This window comes from Xyrauchen texanus, chromosome 40 (assembly GCF_025860055.1).
Source record: "Xyrauchen texanus isolate HMW12.3.18 chromosome 40, RBS_HiC_50CHRs, whole genome shotgun sequence".
Taxonomy (NCBI): Eukaryota; Metazoa; Chordata; class Actinopteri; order Cypriniformes; family Catostomidae; genus Xyrauchen; species Xyrauchen texanus.
In genome coordinates this window covers 17,549,611-17,574,895 of record NC_068315.1, presented here as the reverse complement: position 1 = coordinate 17,574,895, position 25,285 = coordinate 17,549,611, and the positions used below count along the sequence as shown (strand labels likewise).

At 38.8% G+C, this 25,285-nt stretch overlaps 1 protein-coding gene across 1 annotated transcript; it reads left to right on the top strand.

Annotated features, from left to right (window-relative positions):
• Positions 1–4,974: 4,974 nt before the first annotated feature.
• LOC127633425 (DNA-directed RNA polymerase II subunit RPB1-like) lies at positions 4,975–20,618 on the top strand. Its single transcript, XM_052112504.1, is given in 29 exon segments — positions 4,975–5,293; positions 6,272–6,404; positions 6,526–6,662; positions 6,816–6,989; positions 7,117–7,398; positions 7,501–7,662; positions 7,896–8,116; positions 10,025–10,157; positions 10,261–10,385; positions 10,528–10,738; positions 10,868–11,077; positions 11,183–11,351; positions 11,444–11,538; positions 11,692–11,895; positions 12,017–12,239; positions 12,397–12,580; positions 13,954–14,125; positions 14,310–14,415; positions 14,934–15,139; positions 15,611–16,082; positions 16,224–16,324; positions 16,705–16,809; positions 16,915–17,097; positions 17,194–17,397; positions 17,873–18,059; positions 18,139–18,252; positions 18,388–18,537; positions 18,623–19,017; positions 19,019–20,618. Coding segments are annotated over 29 exon segments (5,898 nt in total). The 5' UTR covers positions 4,975–5,206; the 3' UTR covers positions 19,772–20,618.
• The last annotated feature ends 4,667 nt before the right edge of the window (positions 20,619–25,285 follow it).

Genomic DNA, 25,285 nt, shown 5'->3' with positions numbered 1-25,285 from the left:
GTAAGTCAACCATCACTGCAGCCATCCACCAGTCCGGTCTTTATGGCAGAGTGGCCCGACAGAAGCCTCTCCTCAGTGCAAGACACATGAAAAGCCCGTGTGGAGTTTGCTAAAAAACACCTGAAGGACTCCAAGATGGTGATAAATAAGATTCTCTGGTCTGATGAGACCAAGATAGAACTTTTTGGCCTTAATTCTAAGCGGTATGTGTGGAGAAAACCAGGCACTGCTCATCACCTGTCCAATACAGTCTCAACAGTGAAGCATGGTGGTGGCAGCATCATGCTGGGGGTGTTTTTTAGCTGCAGGGACAGGACGACTGGTTGCAATCGAGGGAAAGATGAATGCGGCCAAGTACAGGGATATCCTTGGCGAAAACCTTCTCCAGAGTGTTCTGGACCTCAGACTGGGCCGAAGGTTCACCTTCCAACAAGACAATGACCCTAAGCACACCGCTAAAATAATGAAGGAGTGGCTTCACAACAACTCCGTGACTGTTCTTGAGTGGCCCAGCCAGAGCCCTGACTTAAACCCAATTGAGCATCTATGGAGAGACCTGAAAATGGCTGTCCACCAACTTTACCATCCAACCTGACAGAACTGGAGAGGATCTGCAAGGAGGAATGGCAGAGGATACCCAAATCCAGATGTGAAAAACTTGTTGCATCTTTCCCAAAAAAACTCATGGCTGTATTAGATCAATAGGGTGCTTCTACTAAATACTGAACAAAGGGTCTGAATACTTAGGACCATGTGATATTTCAGTTTTTCTTTTTTAATAAACGTGCAAAAATGTCAACAATTCTGTGTTTTTCTGTCAATATGGGGTGCTGTGTGTACAATAATGAGGAAAAAAAATGAACTTAAATGATTTTAGCAAATGGCTGCAATATAACAAAGAGTGAAAAATGTAAGGGGGTCTGAATACTTTCCGTACCCACTGTAAATATAAAAAATATGTAAGTGCAACAATATTTATTGTTTGGTTACTTCACTACAAGCAATATTTTTTATGTATATTACATTTTTGGCCTATTTAAAGTAATAATGTCTCGCTTGCTGTTTTGGACAAGTTGTTTTGCAAAATGGAAGTTGAAACTTGCATGACTTTGAGTTTATAATATTTACAAATATGTATAAATCAGCAAAATGTAAGTTATGAGCTGGGGTTAAACATCTCTCAAGCATATAAACTGCAGAAGGAATCTGTTAAAGCACCTGACACCCCACACAAAACTATGAGCTTATTAAATGGTTTTATAGTGCTTGGGTTGGGCTCTTTTCAGATGCAGCTCTACCATTTTTCCAAATGTCTTTTTGCCCCATCAAAACACATTTTCACAACTGTAAAGTGGCATCACTGATGGAGGTTGCAGTGCTTGGGCAAAGATATTCAACTAATCATAATTCAATTAATTATTGATTATTTTCATCAATATATATTTTTTTATTTTATAGATATTTAGATTGTATTAATTAGTTGTTGCTGCCCTCTAAAATCTTAGGCATGTAACCCATCAATTGTTTTAATAATTTTACAAGTCTCAATTGATTCATTCAATGGAAAAAAGTGCTGCTATTAAAACATTTTGATGGATTTAATTTAGCTGAACCACGAAACACAATTACCCTAATTCCACTATCATAAATCCAACACATTTTCTTTATTGTAGATTGTTTTGTCCCCACGAAACACAGTCGTCATCATACTCTTAACTAGGTTAGGAGACCTCTCAAGCTCTCAAACAATTTAGGAGCTGAGAGTGAGACCAAATCTTAACACTTATGAACCTTTATGAATCACACTTATTCTTAAGTCTAGGAATAAGAGCCAAATTACATCCTTTAGAATTTTGACACACTTAAGACTAAAATGTATATATACAATCCTAGATCACCATTCACTTGCATTGTCCCTACAAAGCAATGATATTATAAAAAAAAAAAAAAAAAAAAAAAAAAAAAACTTCATTTGTGTTCTGCAGAAGAAAAAAAAAATCATACACATCGGGATTTGGCATGATTGTGAGTAAATGATTAGATCATTTTCATTTTAGGGTGAACTATCCCTTTAAATAAGTCTCTCGTTTTAGAGTTGTATGTGCATAACAGGTACATGAGCCTTTTTTTCTTAGAAATCCAGCCTCAACGCAGAGTATTAGTCTTAAAAAACAGAGTGACACGAGAATTTTGGATCCAAGCTGATTTTTATTTAGATACACTTAAGGAATAATAAAATAAATGTACATTCCAAATCCTTCAGAGTTAAGTAATTGTAACTAAATAACAAAAGCCCTCATCTTTGAGGACAGATGTAAACGCATATGATCACTTCTTTCCGTTTAAGCCAAAACACCACCAACTTCATTTAAATAATCAAATATGCCAATGGTGGTGAAACCTTTGTCGGTGTGTCCAACTCAAAATAATTTCCAATCACAAATGGAATCCTAGCAGGGAGGGAGACAAATAACGGATTGCATTTTAGTGGATACTAGCATTGTCAAATAAAGCACACAATACAGTCCTTCAAGTTTGACAGTGAACTGTGTGACAGGAAAACACATGTCAGACAATGGAAAACACCTGCATGTGGGAAAAGAGCATTGCGCCGAACTCCATGTTGCATCGACATGAACGGCTGCTAACAAGATAAATAAACGACCATCACTGCTCGAATTTATTTATGGATTGAGATAAGGATCTATGAAATACATTTGCCTCCCATCAGATACCTTCATGTAAGCGGTTTCATTCATGGACGAGATTAATGTTTATACGGTTTTGCGAATATACGGCGAGCGTTAGCTCGAGACGAGCTCGTTTCACTTCATACTGGAGTTACGCAACTCTGCTTCCCTTCTTTGCCCCAATAAACCCGCCCAAGCGCACAACTACTCCGACTCCATGTTTGTTCATCTCACCGCCACTGTACCCGCCATCTACGACAAAATGTCTATCTTTATGGTGTTGTTTTTAAACACGAATAGATCTGCTTTACGTTAAGAGACTAATTCAGACTCAACCCAACACTTGATTTTTAGAACAATGACGTTGTAGACTGTGAAACTACCATCGTATTTGACCCAACCAAAATATTTAACGAAAATAAAGCGACCGTTTAGGACAATTACCCAAAAGAACTTCAAGGCCCAAGTATCTGGATAAAATGAAACGATTTGGTGTTGAAATAAGACGGGCGGCAAACTCAATACAAGCTATAGCTACATTATCCGATTAGCTTTGTTAAGTTGTTTCAAACAACCAATGTTTTTATTGAATTCGCGAGTCAGAAAACCTCCACATTTTAAAACAAGTATTCTGTTTACATATATATAACCATCCAACCTCGATGCTAACAGGCTAACATGGACATGATATAACACATGCTCGGTTAAACAACCACATCTACGATCTTAAACAATTTTATGTCAAGATAGATTTAAACGAAAATTCACACACACACACACAAAAATAAAAATCACCTTTTGCCGGAATAAACGTCTCTCGCATTTGTCTTTCATCTATAATGTATTTATACTTCATCTGTGTGTAACTGAACTCAATTTATGTAAAATATATATGATTGGACCTACACGAAGAACAATTCCACCAACATTTCACCTTGTGCTTTTACATACAAATGTAACCAAGAATGTAGTTTACACCCCCCGACTAGGCAATACAAACATTGGGTCTTTATAATAGTGCATGTCTATATATTGTTATATTACCCGAATACACACTACCTCATATCATATACAAAACTGTATTTTTAAAGAAATTGTCATAAAAATGGGCTTGATGCTTAGAACGTTTGTATTCTACACAGCACTAACGTCGCTAGGTGACATGTTAGCCCATATTATACTAAACTTGAAAATATAGATGTAATACGATGGTTACAATAATAATCATAATATTGTTATTAATTAAATCAAATAAAAAGCATGTTCTTGCTACAATTTTTCGTAAACATCTTTCTGATTAGCAATATGGCCTAAGCGTAAAATTCAAATTTTGCCTTTAACAACATATCTGTAACAACGTAATTGTTGTTAATAGTTGCAAAAAAATCTAAAAAGTTTTAAACTAGACCATTTTGGAATGATTTCCCATATTAAAATGGATTGTCCGTAGCTACAGGCTTTCAGCGGACTTTCTAACGGAGCATACCGAAAAAAGCGCGTGTCGTCCAGCCATCATTTTTACTCGACCTCGTGGATTCTTGCATTTTCCCGAAAAACACAAATAAACCAATGAAATAACAATAATTAAGTCGAGAAACCTTAACACAAATATAAAAGAAAAGCACAGTAATAATTTAAACTACACAGAAAATCATATTTAAAACGAAAATATAAGTTCTAATCCTCGATGGTAGGTGTAGGCCTCTCACACGAGCTTCTTTACCAGCGCTCCTAGCTGATCCAGAGCGAGACGGACGGAGCAGTACGATTTTTTTTTTTAATTTTTGCTCTGAGGGTGAAAAATACCAGTCGGGTAAAATCGGCAATGCTCGTGAAGAAGGCGGGCAATACGAATGTTATTTTACCGCCGTCAAGCGGTTTTTACAATTGGTCAATTACTCTCTTTTATGAATATTAACGAAACTTCTGACGAATGATGTCCCATATGGTTGAATAGTATTTAATATTCATGCATAACATATTTCAAGAGCCTCCCTTGGGTTATATAGACCTATTGAATCTCTTCAAATGCTGTGTCCCGCCTCCAACCGTATGGGATTGGCAGGACTCAACAACGCGCAACACCATTGGCTCTGCGTCTATTTAAATGAATTATTCATGTTCTTCCGTCGCACAGCCAATAAACGCTCAGAATCGTCGATCTATAACACGCCTTCTGACTGTGCAGCCCCTGCCAAGCAGACTGTGTCAACCTGTAGCAACGCTTACAGTCTATATAAAGACGTGTGAGAAACATTTGCTCTCAGTTGCGCTTAGAGCGCACTGGAGTGTAGATCAAGAGAAGGGAAGGGGACTGCCGGAAGTGGCAATAGCTAGTATATAAACACAAATTTAGAAAGCACATTGTGTAGCAAGACACGGTGGTCACTGGGAAACCGCCATCGGACAAGTTCCGGTCACCATTGGGGGCCAGGAGAGTCTTGGTGGCGTTTCAGAGGTGTTCCTTCTTACAAAGCGGCGTGCCGGGGGAGGACGCGTCTCTTTGAATAGACAGGATGCACGGACCGCCTTCCAGCGACAGCGCATGCCCATTGCGCCTCATCAAGAGAGTGCAATTCGGCGTCCTCAGCCCTGATGAACTTGTAGGTTTTGCTCTTGGGAGGGGGTATTCTCTTTAATTCTTTGAGTATTGCTGTTTTACTCAAGTCCTCATCGTGTTAACATCATATTAAATACGGAGAATAACAGAAAGTGTCTTCTGTGAGCCTGTGTTTAGCTAACATAGATAGCCGGCTAGCCAATGCTTCCTCTCTAGCAAGAGCATGTGTTAGAAAGTTGAACAAACACTACACAAGAGTCCGACTTTAACAATTAACAACAAAGTCTGGTTTGAACTCCTATAATTTAAAGTTGTTGTAGTGTTTCTTGTCCGTTTATTCTTTTTGACCACTTTTGGAGGCCAATGGCAGACCCAAAGTTAGACCAAGTTTCCACATTGTTCCCAATGTCTCCCTTATTCGCAATAAAATGTATGAACTTTTATTCGCATGCTTTCAATTAAAGATGTCAAATTAATGCACTCTTACAGTTCCTTAAATGCACTTCTGTTTAGGAAGGAGAGTATTACAATAAACATAGAACATATTCCTTATATCTGTGTTGACCTGTCAAACATTTCTTGAAAGCAGTGAAAAGAAATTGGCCTTTGTATTGTATAACATAAACCTTTAACAACTTTGAATTTTTTTCTGCTGGTATATATAGATTTTTAATGAAGTTGACTGGAGAGTTGAATGAAGAATTAAGCACTTGTTGACTCAAGTAGTCAGTTTATGTTTCATGAGCTCAAAATGTACTTTTTTGGGTACTTGTAAATTAACATCATATTTGTGGAACTATAAAACGGCCTTTGAGATATTTGTGTTTCCAACAGATAGGTCTAAAGAACATTTCAGTGTCATTATGTAACCATCATCTAAGCTATGGCTTCTGGCTAATGACAAATCTATTGTTTTTGTTGTCTTTGCATTTCTCAATCTTGATTTTTAAAAGTAATGACAATATTTTCTGATCATTATGTAAATATGAAAATTTGTAATGCATTGCATTATCAATTTCAGAAACGGATGTCAGTCACTGAAGGGGGCATCAAGTACCCTGAGACCACAGAGGGAGGACGCCCTAAACTGGGTGGTCTCATGGACCCCCGGCAAGGGGTAATTGAAAGATCCGGTAGATGCCAGACGTGTGCGGGTATGTTCATATACTGATTTTGTCCTGGGCTCTGTTGTATTTACATATTTTAAAAGCTCCTTTTTAAATGTTTATGCAAGAGAATTTCTGAAGTTCCACTTATTTGGTTTTCATGATTTAGGTAACATGAACGAATGCCCTGGGCATTTTGGTCACATTGAGCTGGCTAAGCCAGTCTTTCATGTTGGCTTCATCACAAAGATCATAAAGGTCCTCCGCTGTGTCTGCTTCTTCTGTTCTAAGCTGCTTGTGGATTCGGTATGTAGTAGTTTCAAATACCATTTTATTTCCTCACTGTTGCAATTTTCTCTCATTCTTCAGATGAATTTCCTTTGTAATTTATCTCCATGTTGAACAGGCATGTATGAATTCATCAAGCTCATTTTATACAATAATTGCTTTTTTACCCAGAACAATCCCAAAATCAAAGACATCTTGATCAAGTCGAAGGGGCAGCCACGAAAGCGCCTGACCCATGTCTATGACCTCTGTAAAGGCAAAAACATCTGCGAGGGTGGAGAGGAGATGGACAACAAGTTTGGAGTGGAGCAGCAGGAGGCCGAAGAAGACATCACCAAAGAGAAGGTGCTAAAGAGTTTCATCACAGATGGCAGTTTTCGAGCTCTTTACATTCAGAGTCCTAATCATTTTTTGAAATATTTGTGTTGATGTTTACCAAACCATTTAACTGATTTATAATTTTTGCATCAAGGGACACGGAGGCTGTGGCAGGTACCAGCCACGTATCCGCCGCACTGGTCTGGAGCTGTATGCTGAGTGGAAGCATGTAAATGAAGACTCCCAAGAGAAGAAGATTCTCCTCAGCCCTGAACGCGTGCATGAGATCTTTAAACGCATTTCAGACGAGGAGGATGTGATCCTCGGCATGGACCCCAAATATTCCCGTCCTGAGTGGATGATCGTCACCGTTTTGCCTGTGCCCCCACTTGCTGTGAGACCTGCTGTGGTCATGCAAGGATCTGCTAGAAATCAGGTAAGCAGTTATAAAATAAACTGAAAGAATTCTGTTGTGGAGCTTAGTACTAATAGCTGTTAGAATTCTTGTAATTCAGTTGCTCACTCCTTTTCCCTCTAGGATGATTTGACACACAAGTTGGCTGACATTGTAAAGATCAATAACCAGCTGCGGCGAAATGAGCAGAGTGGAGCTGCAGCTCACGTTATAGCAGAGGATGTCAAGCTGCTTCAGTTTCATGTGGCCACTATGGTGGACAATGAACTACCAGGCCTGCCTAGGGTAAGATCTATGATCTGTTATACTATACAATATATGAATCAAGGCTAGTGCCAGATAATTGTTTGTGATACACATGATTCTAGTTACATACATGAGATGTGAATTTACATCCTTTTGAATGAACTGTCTGGTTATGCATCCAGAATGCTTGCTTCTGCACTAGTTGCCAGTTTAAATCATCACATATTCATACTAAAGAAGACGGTGCCCTCGTGTCCTTGGTTTTGTTTCAGGCAATGCAAAAGTCAGGTCGTCCTCTAAAATCAATTAAGCAGAGGCTAAAGGGTAAGGAAGGACGTGTCCGAGGTAATTTGATGGGGAAGCGTGTAGACTTCTCTGCCCGAACTGTCATCACACCTGACCCCAACCTACATATCGACCAGGTCGGAGTTCCCCGTTCCATTGCTGCAAACATGACCTTCCCTGAGATTGTTACGCCCTTTAACATTGACAGGTAACATTTGGATTTAGATCTCTTTATTATTACACAAAGTGCTAGGTAGATTACATTTGAATTATAATCTGGTATGATTGATAAATTACATGACTAAAATTGTAGTCAGTAATGTAATCTCTTGGATTTCATTTTAAAGTAATCTGATATATTTTGGATTACTTCTGACTTAATTGTTTTTTTTGTATTGCATGCAGTTGATTAGGATAATCAAGGATGCATTAAAGAAAATGTATTAGATCACAATAGTGATTTTTGTGCATTTTACTTGCTATTTTTCTGATTCTATGTGGGGGAAAAAGACACACAAAATGTTCTTACTCTGGCAATTTTGTTTGAGTTTGATCAGACCAGTTATATTTGTAAATCAATGTCACAAAAAGTTGTCGCAAATTAACCAATTGGCTTCTGATATGATGTGTATTGAATTGGAGGTGGATATGAAGGTAGGCCTTAAATACATCCACAAACTCAGTGCCTCTTTGCTTGACATCATGGGAAAAGCAAAAGAAATCAGCTAAGACTTCAGGAAAAAAAAATTGTGGACCTTCACAAGTCTGGTTCATCCATGGGAGCAATTTCCAAATGCCTGAAGGTACCACATTCATCTGTACAAACAATAGTACTCCAGTATAAACACCATGGGACTATGCAGTCATCATACCACTCAGGAAGGAGACTCATTCAGTCTCCTAGAGATGAATGTAGTTTGGTACGAAAAGTCCAAATCAGTCCCAGAGCAACAGAAAAGGATCTTGTGGAGATGCTGGAAGAATCCGGTACTCAAGTATCTATACCCACATTAAAATAAGTCCTATATCGACATAACTTGAAAAAAAACAAAATTGCCAAAAAGCCAGACTACATTTAGCAAGTGAAGGCAAATATATTACTATTTGGAAAAAAGTCCTCTGGTCTGATGAAACAAAAATGAAAAGTTTTGGCCATAGTTTTATTTGGAGGAAAAAGGGTAAGGCTTGCAAGCCGAAGAACACCATCCCAACTGTGAAGCATGGGGATGGCAGCATCATGTTGTGGTGGTGCTTTGCTGCAGGAGGGACTGGTGCACTTCTCAAAATAGATGACATCATGAGGAAGGAAAATTATGCTGATTATTTATTGAAGCAACGTCTCATGACATCAGCCAGGAAGTTAAAGCAACTGGGTCTTCCAAATGGACAATGATCCCAAGCATACCTCACAAGTTGTGGCAAAATGGCTTAAGGACAACAAAGTCAAGGGATTGGAGTTGCCATCACAAAGCCCTTACCTCAATCTGCATTAAAGAAAATGTATTGGATCACAATAGTGATTTTTTGTGCATTTTACTTGCTATTTTTATGATTCTATGTGGGGGAAAAAGACACATAAAATGTTCTTACTCTGGCAATTTTGAAAAAACATGTGCGAGCAAGGAGGCCTACAAACCTGACTCTGTTACACCAGTTCTGTCAGGAGGAATGGGCCAAAATTCCAACAATTTATTGTGAGAAGCTTGTGGAAGGCTACCTAAAACATTTCACCCAAGTTAAGCAATTTAAAGGCAATGCTAACAAATACTAACAAAATGTTTGTAAACTTGTGACCCACTGGGTATGTGATGAAAGCTGAAATAAGTCGTTCTCGATACAATTATTCTGACATTTCACATTCTTAAAATAGTGATCCTAACTCGCCTAAGACAGGGAATGTTTTCTACGAATAAATGTGAAGAATTGTGAAAAACCTGAGTTTAAATGTATTTGGCTAAGGTGTATATAAACTTCTGATTCAACTGTAGATGGATATATCAAGTATTCACACTCAATGACAATGGTATTCTTTCGTAAATGTAATTGTAGTCCTTTGTCATGTTCAGCTCCAACTAAGTTTTGACCACTTTAATTCTTCTCTCCTTTAACTTTCCAGACTCCAAGAGCTTGTGAGGAGAGGTAACAGTCAGTACCCAGGAGCCAAATATATCATCCGTGACAACGGTGACAGAATTGACCTGCGTTTCCACCCTAAACCAAGTGACCTTCACCTTCAGATTGGATACAAAGTTAGTTTTGACCATCTGTTGCACTGACCAGTTTAATGTAAGAATTTGGGGTATAACATAATATGGTGAGCAGTGTTTGAAATCAATGTTTTTTTCTTGCCAGGTCGAACGACACATGTGCGATGGGGACATTGTTGTGTTCAACAGACAGCCCACACTGCACAAAATGTCTATGATGGGCCATAGAGTGCGAATCTTGCCTTGGTCTACATTTAGACTCAACCTGAGGTATTCTAGATTTCCTAAAGACTTGGTCTATCACAATGGTTGTAGTTTATGCTGATCAGATTTAGCAACATTCGATAGGAGCATATTTGACACTGCAGAAGAGGGTGAATGTATCTAAAAGAAACATTCCCTTTACCTCTAGTGTGACAACCCCATACAACGCTGACTTTGACGGTGATGAGATGAACCTACACTTGCCACAGTCTCTGGAGACCCGTGCTGAAATCCAAGAGCTGGCCATGGTGCCCCGTATGATTGTTACACCACAGTCCAACAGACCTGTCATGGGCATTGTGCAGGACACACTCACAGCTGTGCGCAAGTTCACCAAGAGAGATGTCTTCTTAGAGAGGGTGTGTGTTTACAAAGCATTCGGAGCAAGTTTCACCTGAATCATGAATGTAACAAGCTGTTAGTATGAACAGATGAATGACATTCATGCTAATGAAGAGCTTGACTCTTATTTTTTTGCTTTCTTTCAGGGTGAGGTGATGAACCTTCTCATGTTTCTCTCAACATGGGATGGTAAAGTGCCCCAACCAGCCATCTTGAAGCCTCGACCTCTATGGACAGGCAAACAGATCTTCAGCTTGATCATTCCTGGACACATTAATGCCATTCGCACACACAGCACCCACCCTGATGAAGAGGACAGTGGTCCTTATAAGCACATCTCCCCTGGAGATACCAAGGTACAATAGGGGTTCCAAAAATTTGTCACTGTTTTAAAGGTTTATTCATCCAAATGTTTATGCTAGCCTGGTTGTCTGAGTGAATGTGATCGAATGTTTTTTCAGGTAATTGTGGAGAATGGTGAGCTGATCATGGGGATCCTGTGTAAGAAGTCTTTAGGAACTTCAGCTGGCTCTCTGGTCCATATCTCATACCTTGAGATGGGCCATGACATCACACGACTCTTTTATTCCAACATCCAGACGGTGGTCAACAATTGGCTGCTCATTGAGGGTATAATACAAAGCAGTTTTGGTAGTTGTACACCTGTTTAAAATCACTTGGACATCAAACACTTCTTTTTTTTTTCCCCTTTTCTGTTTCAGGTCACTCTATTGGTATTGGCGACTCCATTGCCGATAAGGCAACATATCAGGACATTCAGAACACTATTAAGAAAGCCAAACAGGATGTGATAGAGGTAAGAATTTGTAGTCAAAAACATGTAATTGAAACTTTTTTATATATATATATATATATATATATATATATATATATATATATAGCTAAACTTCAGGAATCTATGTAATGGAGCCCTTGTGCATACATTTATGCATGTGTTCTCTTCTCAAAGGTCATTGAGAAAGCTCACAATAATGAGTTGGAGCCTACTCCTGGTAACACTCTGAGACAGACTTTTGAGAACCAGGTTAACCGCATTCTGAATGATGCTCGTGACAAGACTGGATCCTCTGCCCAGAAATCACTGTCAGAGTATAACAATTTCAAGTCCATGGTGGTGGCTGGTTCCAAAGGTTCAAAAATTAACATTTCACAGGTGAGATGGTGTTTGATTGTAAATAAGTGTTACGCCTTAAGGGTCTTGACATGGACACATGAGTAATCAAGCAATAAATGTTTCATACTGTTTTTGGTCAATTTTATCTTGACCTTTCTAGGTTATTGCTGTGGTGGGGCAGCAAAATGTTGAGGGTAAGCGAATCCCTTTTGGTTTCAAGCATCGCACTCTCCCTCACTTCATTAAAGATGACTATGGTCCTGAGAGTAGAGGCTTTGTGGAAAACTCTTATTTGGCCGGTCTGACGCCAACTGAGTTCTTCTTTCATGCCATGGGTGGCAGAGAGGGTCTGATCGACACAGCTGTCAAAACTGCTGAGACAGGTAATGAATGGACCGAGGAGCTAATGAGGGCTGCAATGCCTGTTTCTGGTCCCCCTGTAATGTGTCATGAGAAATTTATCTACAATTATGTTTATTAGTTTTGCAGTTAAATTAAGTGTTTTTTTTTTTTTTTATGTATTTCCTTCCCACTCTTCAGGTTACATTCAGCGTCGTCTGATCAAATCTATGGAGTCTGTTATGGTGAAGTATGATGCTACAGTCAGAAATTCCATTAACCAGGTTGTCCAGCTCAGGTATGGAGAGGATGGGCTGGCAGCCGAATCAGTGGAGTTTCAGAACATGGCCACACTTAAGCCCTCCAACAAAGCTTTTGAGAAGAAGTGAGTGTAGATACTTTTTGTGCTCCTAGTGATGTAGTTTATCAATAATAGTTGTACTGATACTTTTTTCTTTATTTAATTTTTTTTGTACTCACTGATACAGAGTCCAATACCTGTTTTTTTTTTTTTTTTTATCAGCAGTTAATTTAATTTTAGCATCAAAATTGTTTAAATACATAAATTAAAACTTTAATCAAATGAAAGTATAGCAATTAATTTTCAACATTAAATCCTATTATTTTGTATCAAATTAAGTGATTACAGTAATACAGAACCTCACAGCACAATCCTAAATATAACATTGGAGTTATTTTTGTCAAATAATGTTCTGCGTAATAGAGCACCACAGATGTGAGATATTGCTTAAATATAATACAATTACTATTTATTTTTTATTATTAGTAGTATAACAGTAAATATTACATAACTATACAGTAGTGATTTATTTCTGTCATACTTTTTCATTTAAATTGAGCTCATTTTGGCGGAGCTTTTATTTTGAAGTGTTTCTGTGTTAGACCAAGGAGCTCTGCAATAGACCTTTTTCACAGACCGTGATGACACGTTTCAGTCTTATTTCTCTTTAATCTAGCATTTTTTTTAATATAATAATCCAAAAAAAATTGTTTTTGTGTAAATGTATAACTTTATGATTTGTTATATTACCCTGGAATTAGTTTTTTTTTATTTTTTTTTATTGATTACAGCTGCTGAGAGGGTGACCGTACATCAGATGGTATCCGTTTTTGGTTTCGGAGCATTTTTACGAGGATCAGTGCATGAGCACGGTATCTGACCCGATACCGGTATCTGTGCATCCCTACTATATACACTGTCACTGTGTTAAACAGCACGTAACCTATTCAGATAAATAGTTTTTCTAGTTGTTAAATGCAAAATTCAACCATCTGTATATCTGAATTTCTATCACGCATCCGGATCTGCAATAAATATAGCAAACATTGTGCAATCTGATGGCTGTCTTTTCTACTCTTCTCCCGGCAAATCTGCAACTAGCAAATCTCGCCGATTTGTAAAGCGGGCGCAATTGAAAGTTGAACACGCCCAATGTCCGGCTGGTTAGGTGTTTACTTTTTTGGGGAAAATCAACTAATAAAATGGCTTGCTGATAGTTTTCAATGCATATTAAGTTGGGAAAAGTGCTGTAGCATAAATTACACTTTAATTATTTGCTGTTAATTAGCTCTTTCAAGTCTTCCCCTATGTCCTTTTTTTTTTTTTTTTTGTATTAAGTGCGATTTGGTCCTTTTCATTTATTGTTGGTTTTCTTGTCTGAGCAAAGAGCCGATACACAGCTGATTACCTGCTAACATCATTAATTAAACCTTGAACATCTGTCTTTAATCGCATAGATTTAAGTTTGACTACTCCAACGAAAGAGCTCTCCGTCGCACTCTACAGGAGGATGTGGTGAAAGATGTTTTGACAAATGCTCATGTCCAGAGTGGGCTGGAGCGAGAGTTTGAGAAGATGAAGGAAGACAGAGAGATCCTGAGAGCCATTTTCCCCACAGGAGACAGCAAGGTATGTCCCGCTGTGTTAGATTAAACATTTAAGCTTCATGTGCATTTGCCCTTTGGTTGGGACAGCCTCATAAAATGGTCACAAATGGATGACATGCATGAGTATAACTACAGTGTACATGCACACAACTTAACAGAATGTCTTTAGACCCAAAGTTAATGGAAACTGGCATGGTTTCCCCTAGGTGGTACTGCCATGCAATCTTGCCAGAATGATTTGGAATGCTCAGAAGATTTTCCGCATAAATCCTCGGACACCAACTGACCTCAACCCAGTGCGAGTAGTGGAAGGTGGGTGAAACAAACTAATTTGGTGGGGAAGGTTTTAACAGTTAAGCCTTTATATCTTTGTTATCCTGCTACACCCTTTTATACACTGCTTTAAACCTCTTAAGGCTGTCAGCGATTGAGCAGGTCTCCCAACTAAATTAAGACCTTGCTTCTGCCAGCTAAATAAAGCCTTCTAATGACATCACTATAGCTTACATTGTCTTGTAGCAGATCTGTGTAAGCTGATTATAAAGGCCAGTTTTATATCTTTTGTATACTTGTTGACTGAAGAAAAAGTGGTGAAATTGACCACATATACAATTTTATTTTAACTGTGCCTACTCTGTAGTTCATATGACTTCCTTTTTATTCAGCTTTTGTTCCCCATAATGCAAGCTCCGTTACTTCGCTTTGTTGTGATTGTGGAACCACTCACTAATTGTGTTTTTGGAGTGGGCTACAGTTGAACCCTTCAATAGTATGATTGTGCTTTAATTACAAGGCTGTGGTTCTATTCACAATGTGTTTTTTGTGTATAGGAGTTCAGGAGTTGAGTAAGAAGCTGGTGATCGTAAATGGTGACGATCAGTTAAGCAGGCAAGCCCAGGAGAACGCCACTCTGCTCTTCAATATCCACCTGCGTTCAACCCTCAGCTCGAAGCGAATGACTGAGGAGTTCCGTCTTAGCACAGAGGCTTTTGATTGGTTGCTTGGAGAGATAGAGACCAAATTTAACCAGTCCATTGTAAGTATTAATGCTTGTTTATACAATATTATTTGAACAGCTCTAAAGTAGGAAGGAAAGGAGAGAGCAACAGCACATGTAATTGTACAATGGTTTAATTTTAAATCAACTAGATCAATTTATCTTAAGATTTTTAAATGGATAGTTCAAAGGCAAAGATGAAAATGATAATTTACCCATGATGTTCCATGTTGTCTTTTTTGGAACACAAAAGGACATTTAGGCAAAATGACTGCATCGGCCACCATTATTTTTGTTTTGTATGGTAAAAAGATGTAATGAAATTGAATGATGACTGAGGCAAACATACTGCTCCATTGTAAAACATAGTGTTCATATGGGTTTGGAACAACGAGTTTGAGTAAATTATGATTAATTTTAATTGCCTTTTTAATGGAATAATGTTGGAGATTAAAGTGTTCCCAATGGCCAAGGACTCCTCCATTGAAATTTGCTTTGTCTCTTCCTCAGGCTCACCCTGGTGAGATGGTAGGTGCTCTTGCTGCCCAATCTTTGGGAGAGCCTGCCACTCAGATGACCCTAAACACTTTCCATTATGCTGGTGTGTCTGCCAAAAACGTCACTCTTGGTGTGCCTCGTCTCAAAGAGCTTATCAACATCTCTAAGCGACCCAAGACTCCCTCTCTGACAGTCTTCCTCCTGGGCCAAGCGGCCCGTGATGCAGAGAGGGCCAAAGATATCCTCTGTCGGCTGGAGCACACAACCCTGCGCAAGGTCACTGCCAACACAGCCATTTATTATGACCCCAACCCACAGAACACAGTGGTGACGGAGGATCAGGAGTGGGTGAACGTGTACTATGAGATGCCAGACTTTGATGTGACCCGCATTTCACCCTGGCTGCTGCGTATCGAACTCGACCGCAAACACATGACTGACCGTAAACTGACCATGGAACAGATCGCAGAGAAGATCAATGCTGGTGAGTGTAAACAACCATGAGAATATTTAATAGTGGATCAAATACACAAATGTTTATACAATGTTTAAATTATGAAACGGGGCTTTTTGGGGCATGGTACATGGTGTCAAAGTCTCTCTCTCTCTCCTCCACACCCCCTAGGATTTGGCGATGACCTAAACTGCATCTTCAATGATGACAATGCTGAGAAACTGGTGCTGCGTATTCGAATCATGAATAGCGATGAGAATAAGTTCCAAGAGGTATTTTTTTTTTTCCCTAATTGATCTTGTTTGACCGGGGTTCTGACCATCATGAAAAACCTGCAAATATCAGGGAATTTTGAAACTGTTTTAAAGTCCTGGATAAGTCTGTAAGATAAGTCATAGAAATTACTATTTGCTGGCAGACAATATAGATGTCTGATGGTGAGCAGATTGTTCTTTTAAAGGAAATTTAACCTTACACCATTCGGCCTGAGTGGTTCATTAGGCAATCTGCCTGAATCAAAATGATCTTTAAAAAATTCTTATCCAGTAATTACAAATTACTCGAAAGGTTATGGAAATTAATTTGTAAAAAAAGTGTGAACTAGCCTCATTGCTCTCAATATCATATACTAAACTTCTGATCTCGTCTCCAGGATGAGGAGGTAGTGGATAAGATGGATGATGATGTCTTCCTGCGCTGCATTGAATCCAACATGCTAACAGACATGACCCTGCAAGGCATCGAGCAGATCAGCAAGGTATTGTTTTTTTATATATATAAACTTGTCTCACTGTAGAAAACATTTTTACTTGTTCAAAGAACAATTTTTACATTGATTAATTTCTCCCAATCTGTTCCCTAGGTCTACATGCATCTTCCACAGACTGACAATAAGAAGAAAATCATCATTACAGAAGAGGGAGAGTTTAAAGCCCTGCAGGAGTGGATTCTGGAAACCGATGGAGTCAGCCTCATGAGGGTCCTCAGTGAGAAAGATGTGGACCCTGTCAGGACCACTTCCAATGACATTGTGGAGATTTTCACTGTAAGACTTATCAATTCAATAGTTTGCACTTTGAGGACTTCATTGGTCACCATTTTTAGACAAAGAACTTATCAAATGTGTGCTCTTCACCTGCAGGTTCTTGGTATTGAGGCTGTGCGTAAGGCTCTGGAGAGAGAGTTGAACCATGTCATCTCTTTCGATGGTTCTTATGTCAACTATCGCCATCTTGCCTTGCTGTGTGACACAATGACCTGTAGGGGTCACCTGATGGCCATCACTCGTCACGGCATCAACAGACAGGACACTGGACCACTCATGAAGTGCTCCTTTGAAGAAACTGTGAGAACTCCAATTTATCCACTCAATTCCAAACATTTTGATTTATATTATACAGTGGGGTTTTAAGAGTCTATATTTACATTTTTAAATCTATTTATTCAATATATATTCAAAATATGATTTTAAACCTCAAAACAAAGCTTTAGGATTTTTAAATCTAACAAAGACAAAGATTTTTCACTATTTCTTGGCCATTAATAAATAAGCATATTTGTGACATTGACCATGTTAACATTGTACAAAAGGTCAAGAATTAGTTTCTTCCATTTAAAGCAAAAGACACTCTTGGAAGATTTTCAAATCATGCAGGGGTAACATGGATCATCAGGTTTTGCACAAACTTGAGTCCAGGCCACCTCTCCCATGATGTCATTGCAAAGATTGGGACATACCAAATAACTCAAACTCTGGAAAGAAACTCTGGCATTCTTCATTTTTAATATAAATATTCTGAACAAACTTCTATTTTCTACAGGTGGATGTGTTGATGGAAGCCTCTTCACATGGGGAAAGTGACCCAATGAAAGGTGTGTCTGAGAACATTATGCTAGGGCAGCTGGCTCCTGCAGGCACTGGCTGCTTTGACCTGTTGTTAGATGCTGAGAAGTGCAAGTATGGCATGGAGATTCCTACCAACATCCCTGGCATAAGTGTTGCAGGACGTAAGTGAAAATTCCTATTTTGAGACCTTGAGGTCTTAAAATTTAAGCAAAATAATATAACACTTTTTTTCCTTTCCAGCCACGGGTATGTTCTTTGGTTCTGCCCCCAGCCCCATGAGTGGCATGTCTCCAGCAATGACTCCTTGGAACACAGGAGCTACTCCTGCATATGGTGCTTGGTCTCCCAGTGTCGGTAAGTGAAGCATTCTGCTGTGATGTCAGTTACAAAAATGTTATTGTTTTAGTAACACTCTTATTTACTGTGCATTATCGTTTGTGCATGATTGCAGGCTGGTAACTTTTTCATGCTCTGTTCTTTTCCATAAAGGAAGTGGAATGACACCAGGTGCCGCAGGCTTCTCTCCCAGCGCTGCATCTGATGCCAGTGGCTTCTCGCCCGGCTACTCTCCTGCCTGGTCCCCTACTCCTGGTTCTCCTGGATCACCTGGACCAGCCAGCCCTTATATCCCCTCACCAGGTTACTGCACTAGTTGCATGTTATTTTGTTGTTTTTTTGCAAACTAAAGAGGTCACTAATTAATGTTTTCCTTCAATATTTTCAGGAGCTTTGTCTCCCAACTACTCACCAACGTCTCCTGCCTACGAGCCTCGTTCTCCTGGTGGCTACACCCCACAGAGCCCTGGCTACTCTCCAACCTCACCGTCATACTCTCCAACTTCGCCATCTTATTCTCCCACCAGCCCCAACTACAGTCCCACATCTCCATCCTACTCGCCCACGTCACCCTCCTACTCTCCCACATCTCCATCGTATTCTCCGACATCTCCAAGCTACTCCCCAACCTCACCCTCTTACTCTCCGACCTCGCCGTCTTACTCCCCAACCTCACCATCCTACTCGCCCACGTCACCAAGCTATAGCCCAACGTCACCCAGCTACAGCCCCACCTCGCCAAGCTACAGCCCCACATCCCCATCCTACTCCCCTACCTCTCCAGTCTTACTCCCCTACCTCCCCCAGCTACTCCCCTACCTCCCCCAGCTACTCTCCAACCTCCCCCAGCTACTCCCCAACATCTCCAAGCTACAGCCCCACTTCACCCAACTACACACCCACCTCGCCCAGTTACTCCCCAACCTCTCCTTCTTACAGCCCTACCTCACCCTCCTACTCGCCCACCTCTCCCAATTACACCCCAACCAGCCCCAATTATTCCCCCACGTCTCCTTCATACTCCCCCACCTCACCATCCTACTCTCCATCCAGTCCACGCTACACCCCACAGTCTCCTACCTATACCCCAAGTTCACCCTCCTACAGCCCGAGTTCTCCATCATACTCCCCCACCTCTCCAAAATACACCCCCACCTCTCCTTCCTACAGTCCCAGTTCTCCTGAATATACCCCAACATCACCTAAATATTCACCCACTTCCCCGAAGTACTCGCCCACCTCACCCAAATACAGCCCCACCTCTCCAACCTACTCTCCAACTACACCCAAATACAGCCCCACCTCCCCTACTTACTCTCCAACTTCTCCCACTTACACCCCAACCAGCCCTAAATATTCACCCACCTCCCCAACCTACTCTCCAACTTCTCCAAAATACTCACCAACTTCTCCTACCTACTCTCCAACTAGCCCCAAGGGCTCTACCTACAGCCCAACTTCTCCTGGCTACAGCCCCACCTCTCCGACCTACAGCCCAGCCATCAGCCCTGATGACAGTGATGAAGAAAATAACTAAAGATGGTTTGGCACGTTTGTCCCACTTCCCTGATTGGAACTCTGACCCTGGGAAAAAGACTGAAGGAAAGCCACTCAGCTGGGATTGCTGTGATTTACAGGGAAGGCTGAGGAACTTGGGATCCCACATGTGAATTTTTTATTTTTTTTGTCCTTTTGGACTTGGACTATTCTAAAATAGCCTCACTAAACAAGCTCACTTTTAATGGTTGCATCTGTTGTTACAGATTTGAACTATAAGCCATTCAAGGCTGCCTTTGTATAGACCATTTTTGTTCTAACTTTGAGGGAGAGATTACTGAACCGTAACTCAAAATTGATGGAAAGATGCTGGATGTTGACTTTTTTGAGGAAAATATTTGTGCTCCTCCTTTCCATCCAGTAATTTCTATCTCCCTAACTTTTAATTCAGTGTTGGATGTAAAATAAATCTGAGATCTCGAAGTATTGCCAAAAGCCTTCAAACAGAAAACAGTGGATTGTATCTAAAAAGTTTCAAAATGAAACCTTAAAAAAAATCTATATATCTTAAAAAGGGGAAACTGACCTTCTACATTTTACAGAAACTATTCTTTTTCTTAATGTATATAAGCGCTTGTTGTCAGTTTTGATTTTTGCCATATAAGTGGAGGTCAGAATTGAGATCTGTTTAAATGTAGTTTTTCTGTCAAATTTGACTTCACTCATGAAAAATGTTATTTCTAAAGAACCGGGCGGTGGCTGATGTTTATTAGAAAGTTGCATTTTGAAACATGGTGAAGGTGATGTAAATTTTTTTTCAGATTAAAAAAGTCTTGTAATACTGTAGTCTGTAATGTATGTCAGCCATGATATGGGTAGTGTTGTATAGTAATAATTGGAGAGAGAAAGTATGCATGGTTTTAAGGCATCAACTTTCTAATCAATTGTGTCCCCAAATCCCTCTATCCCCAAAAGATGCAAGCCTTATGTCCTTCACCAGCATCTACCCAGTGCTTTACCATTTTAAAAATAGCAAAAACAAAACATGAAACAATAACCAGCAGTCTTGTACCTCTGAGCACACACAAAAAGTGTGTATTTATTACCTTTTCTGGTTTTCATTTATCCTAAGATTGGGCTTGGCAGGAGAGGACTAGGTGCACTGCTTTGCGCAATTTGAATTGTTAACATTTTCAAACCTACTAGGTTTTAAATCTTGAGATCTGATATCCCTGTCCAAAGCACTCAACCCTTTAATCTCTAATTAGCAAGTGTATAATTATTATTTTTTTTCTGATATTTGGATCATTCCAAGTTATTTTTTAAGTACATTTGCTGTTCTCTTGTGTGAATTATTGAGGAAAGGATTTATTTTACACGATTTTCTAGTGCTGAATTCATAGTTGTCTTTGAATCAGCCTGGCTCCCTGGATTAGGTGCTTGGGGAAAAAGGTGAAATTTGACTTGTTTCATTTTCAATATGCACCGTTTCATATCTAGCGTCATCGTGCCCTTTTGATCTTGTCATTTATTCCAAATTTGTCTTCACACAGCTGATTCTGTACCTTCTTAGTGCTTGATAGGCAAAAGGCATACGTTTCTCTAACATCATTTGCTTAAACAGTAGAGGGTGACAGAGACCGAGTTAACATCAGTGAGGAGTGGCATTTGGATGAGTTCTATTCAGGTGCAAACAGCACCTATTGTTTCCCTCAAGTTGGTTTTTCTAATGGACACTTGTCATGACAGGAGTTTTTGTTGACCTGTAAAGAACTTTGAGACTCTTGCATATTTCAGTTTTAGAATTAAGGCCTCATATTGCATTAGGGAGAGCAGTTTTGGCAGTGTCTCTGTAATATCCTTGTTTGCCTTCAGTTTCATGAATGTTTCAAACAAGTCCTGTTGATACTTTGTACCCAGGCTCCCAGTAATGTGCATGAGGGTATAAATGGTAAGACAGGGTTTTCATGCAATCGAGTAAATACTGGGTGGGTTTTATGGGGGAAAAGAACATTTAAATTAAGAGAAATTGCCACTGTATAGAAATCAATCTGATTACTTCATATTCTGTATCTGTTTTGTTTGTTTTTTGACTTAAATAAAAAATAAAATAAAAGTTTGATTACACCTGCTGTTTGTTTCTTTAAAAAAAAAAAAAAACTGGTTGTGTGTTTAAAGTGGAAAAGCTTTGGGAATTAAAATATTTTTATCAAGTTCAATACAAGGTAAGCTCAGTCGACAGCATTTGTAGCATAATGTTGATTACCACAAATCAATTTCAAGTTATCCTCATATAAGGCAATTGTATTTAAGGCAATTACAATAGAAGTCAATGGGGCCTGTCCATCCATAAACATTAACATTCACACTGTTTCAAATGTACAGCCACTAGGTGCAAACATCATGAATATTAATATGATTTTGGTGTGATAAAATCACTTGCTAACCTTGTCTATGTAGTTTTATCCACTATTGCAACTTCGTTGCCATGATGACAACCTTGTAATTTATTTTATCAGACTAAAATCAAGTAAACGTGTTAACAATTTTAATGTAATAAAATCTGTTCTAATGTTTATTTTGTGGCTACACTTTTTAACTTAAATGTTTATGGACTGGCCACATTCACTTCCATTGTAAGTGCCTCACTGTAACCACAATTCTTTTAATCGAGGGACAATTGAAATTATTTTCTGAGCTAATCAATATTGTACTATATGATTAAATTTTGCTCAACTATGCATTGAAGCTTCAAATTCGAATTGAGTAGTATCTTTCTAGTAGAACAGGTGCATTTTAAGTGAGAAATCATATGACATGTTTGTACATTTGGATGGACGTTTGAATGTATCTAAAACTTAAACGGTTTTACACATTTACAGCTTTAGAAACGTAAAATATTGACGAATCCATTACAAATATATTTGAATGCACTACTCAATTAAAAATATATTCGATATTTTAGATCCCTTAACCCAGTGTTTCCCAACACTAGTGTGCCGTGAAAAATTATCAAATTCCACAAAAGAAATAAATGCATGAAAAAAATATTAATGAATTCAGGGATCCAAACTCCTCACCTTTTGGATGAATTTGCCGTTTTGAAACCATAATTGGTCACTTTTGTGATTTTGAAGAGCTACGATTTATGAGCAAATGTGAGTGATATTTATACGTGTTAAGGGCCTTTCACATGACTCGCGTCAGCGCTGCAGAATACACTGAAGTCGGTGAAGTGACTTTACACCAAAGTGTTTTTCACACACGCGTTTTTTGCTTCACCAATAATATCTTTGAGAATACTAAACAACAAGAAACATTTTAAAACTGTCCAAATTTGTGAAGAGAAATTTAACATCTCATAATTTATTTTAATTAAATATAACCTTATCGTTTACGAATATCAGAGACCCCAGTAAATGAACTAATTTAAATTCACCAAAAAAACGCTTCGACCTAAACATAAATTAGTCATTTTATTACTTTCTGCTATCAAAGCAACTGCAAGCTTTTTTTTCTCTTCCAAATACATGTTTTCAATGTTTATTGTGTACACCACCCGCATTTTTACGTGGCAAACTCGTAAAATCGCCCCTCTGTGACACTTTCTGCAACTCTCGTCATGTGGAGGGCAATGTGGCACTTGTCGCTGTGTTCAGCCTCAAAAACCAAATTAAAACTGCCACGAGAAGTCGTCTGTCCTAGGCAAAGATGCATAATCTAATGACAATTGCCTCAGCATCAGTCTCCCTTGATGCGTTTGATTACGAACAGGCGAGCACCACGTTTAAGTCGATGCGGACCAGGAGGAAGGTTTGAGTTGTCGATTGAGTTCTGTTCAGTTCATTTTTTATGTGTGTTAGATAATTTTGTCATCCAATGTATTTAATTTATTTTCTTGATCTGCAATCCCCGTCTCGATACGGCTCAGCGGAGGGAAGAAAGAAATTACACAGACACCCAATGCTATCAGATCCTTCTTCAAAGTTTATTGTTCAGCACTGTGTTATATGGTCCAGAAAAACATTTATCTGCTTCATGTGGTGTCTCTGTTGTTCATCTGTTCTCTTCATAAATAAATAAATGCATAATGCTCATCCTGTAAGTTCATAATTAAAAATGAAAATGTGAACTAAAATAAAAGCTATTAAATGTCTTATTATCATTAAAATATGAAAATTAAAATGAAGAGTAATAATAGATTGTGACGGAATTTGTACTATCCTGTCCATCAGAATGACAGATGATGAGAAAGTCCAGCACAAGCACTGTATGTGCCTTTTTTTTGCATAGCCGAATTTCAAGCATTACAAGTAAACACGCTACTAAGACGGACAGAAAGTTCTTGAAAAGGAAAAATATTTACGATGGTTAGCCTGTGTGGGATAGTGGTGTGCCGTAGAATGTTCTAGTCGTAGAAAGTGTGCAGTGGCAGAAAAAAGGTTGGGAAACACTGTTTTAACCCTTCACATCCTCTAAACAATCACTTTTTAACAATACAAAAACATGTAACAAGTAGATTAATGTACACTAGCAATAATGTTTGTTACAATATATAAATGTATATATATTTTAAAGCTGCTAATACAACACCTACTTCTAAACCTAACAATAAACATGTATAACACGTAATATAAGCACGTAACAGGCAGGTGGAGCGAGTTATGTTTGCATGTGACACTGCAGAGCCGGTACAGGGGGCAGAGTGTGGATGAGTATTGTTTTATTTATTTATTTTATTTCTTGTCATTAAAATATAGAAATACTGTATATAATATAGTAAACATGTGAACAAATGGGTTCTGTCTGCTGTACTATATTTGTTTTATTTATTTTGTTTATATATAGCTATAAAAGAGAACAATAAATATTATCAGTCCGGTTTGCCTATATGCACTTTTTGACATCTCAGACATTGTGTGTGTGTGTGTGTGTGTGTGTGTGTGTGTGTGTATGTGTGTGTGTGTGTGTGTGTGTGACAAGCGCTAATGTTAACAGACGTGACTGCTTGCATCCATTAATCGTACTCAGTATGTTTTCACTGTGAGTATATGAGTTTTAAACTGTTATTATGGTGCCTGTGGGATATTTTGGCTGTCTGTTTCAGTAAACAAATGTATGATATGCTAGAAAAGACTGTTTTAGTTGCTGTTTGTGTGAATGAAAACTGCATCTGCACCTAATAAGTAGACGTGGCTGCGTGCAAGGGAAGACCGCATTTAGATATGATGGCTATGCCTATACAAGCTGTGAACTGTTATTGGGGTACTTTGGTGACAATTAGGCTGTTTGTTACATAAAATAAACATATGTGCTTGAAAAGACTCTTTGAGTAGCTGTTTATTTGACGAATGACAACTGCTACTAATGTAAACAATTGGCAGCATGCATCGGAGGGATCTGATGTACTGACTGTACGTATAAGAGCTGTAAACCATTATCGTGGTACTTTAGTGCTAGCTGGATGTATGTATATAAAACATATTTCTGTATGAGTAGCTGTTTCTTTGGAGAATGACATCCGCTACTAAAGTAAACAAACATTTCAGCACAT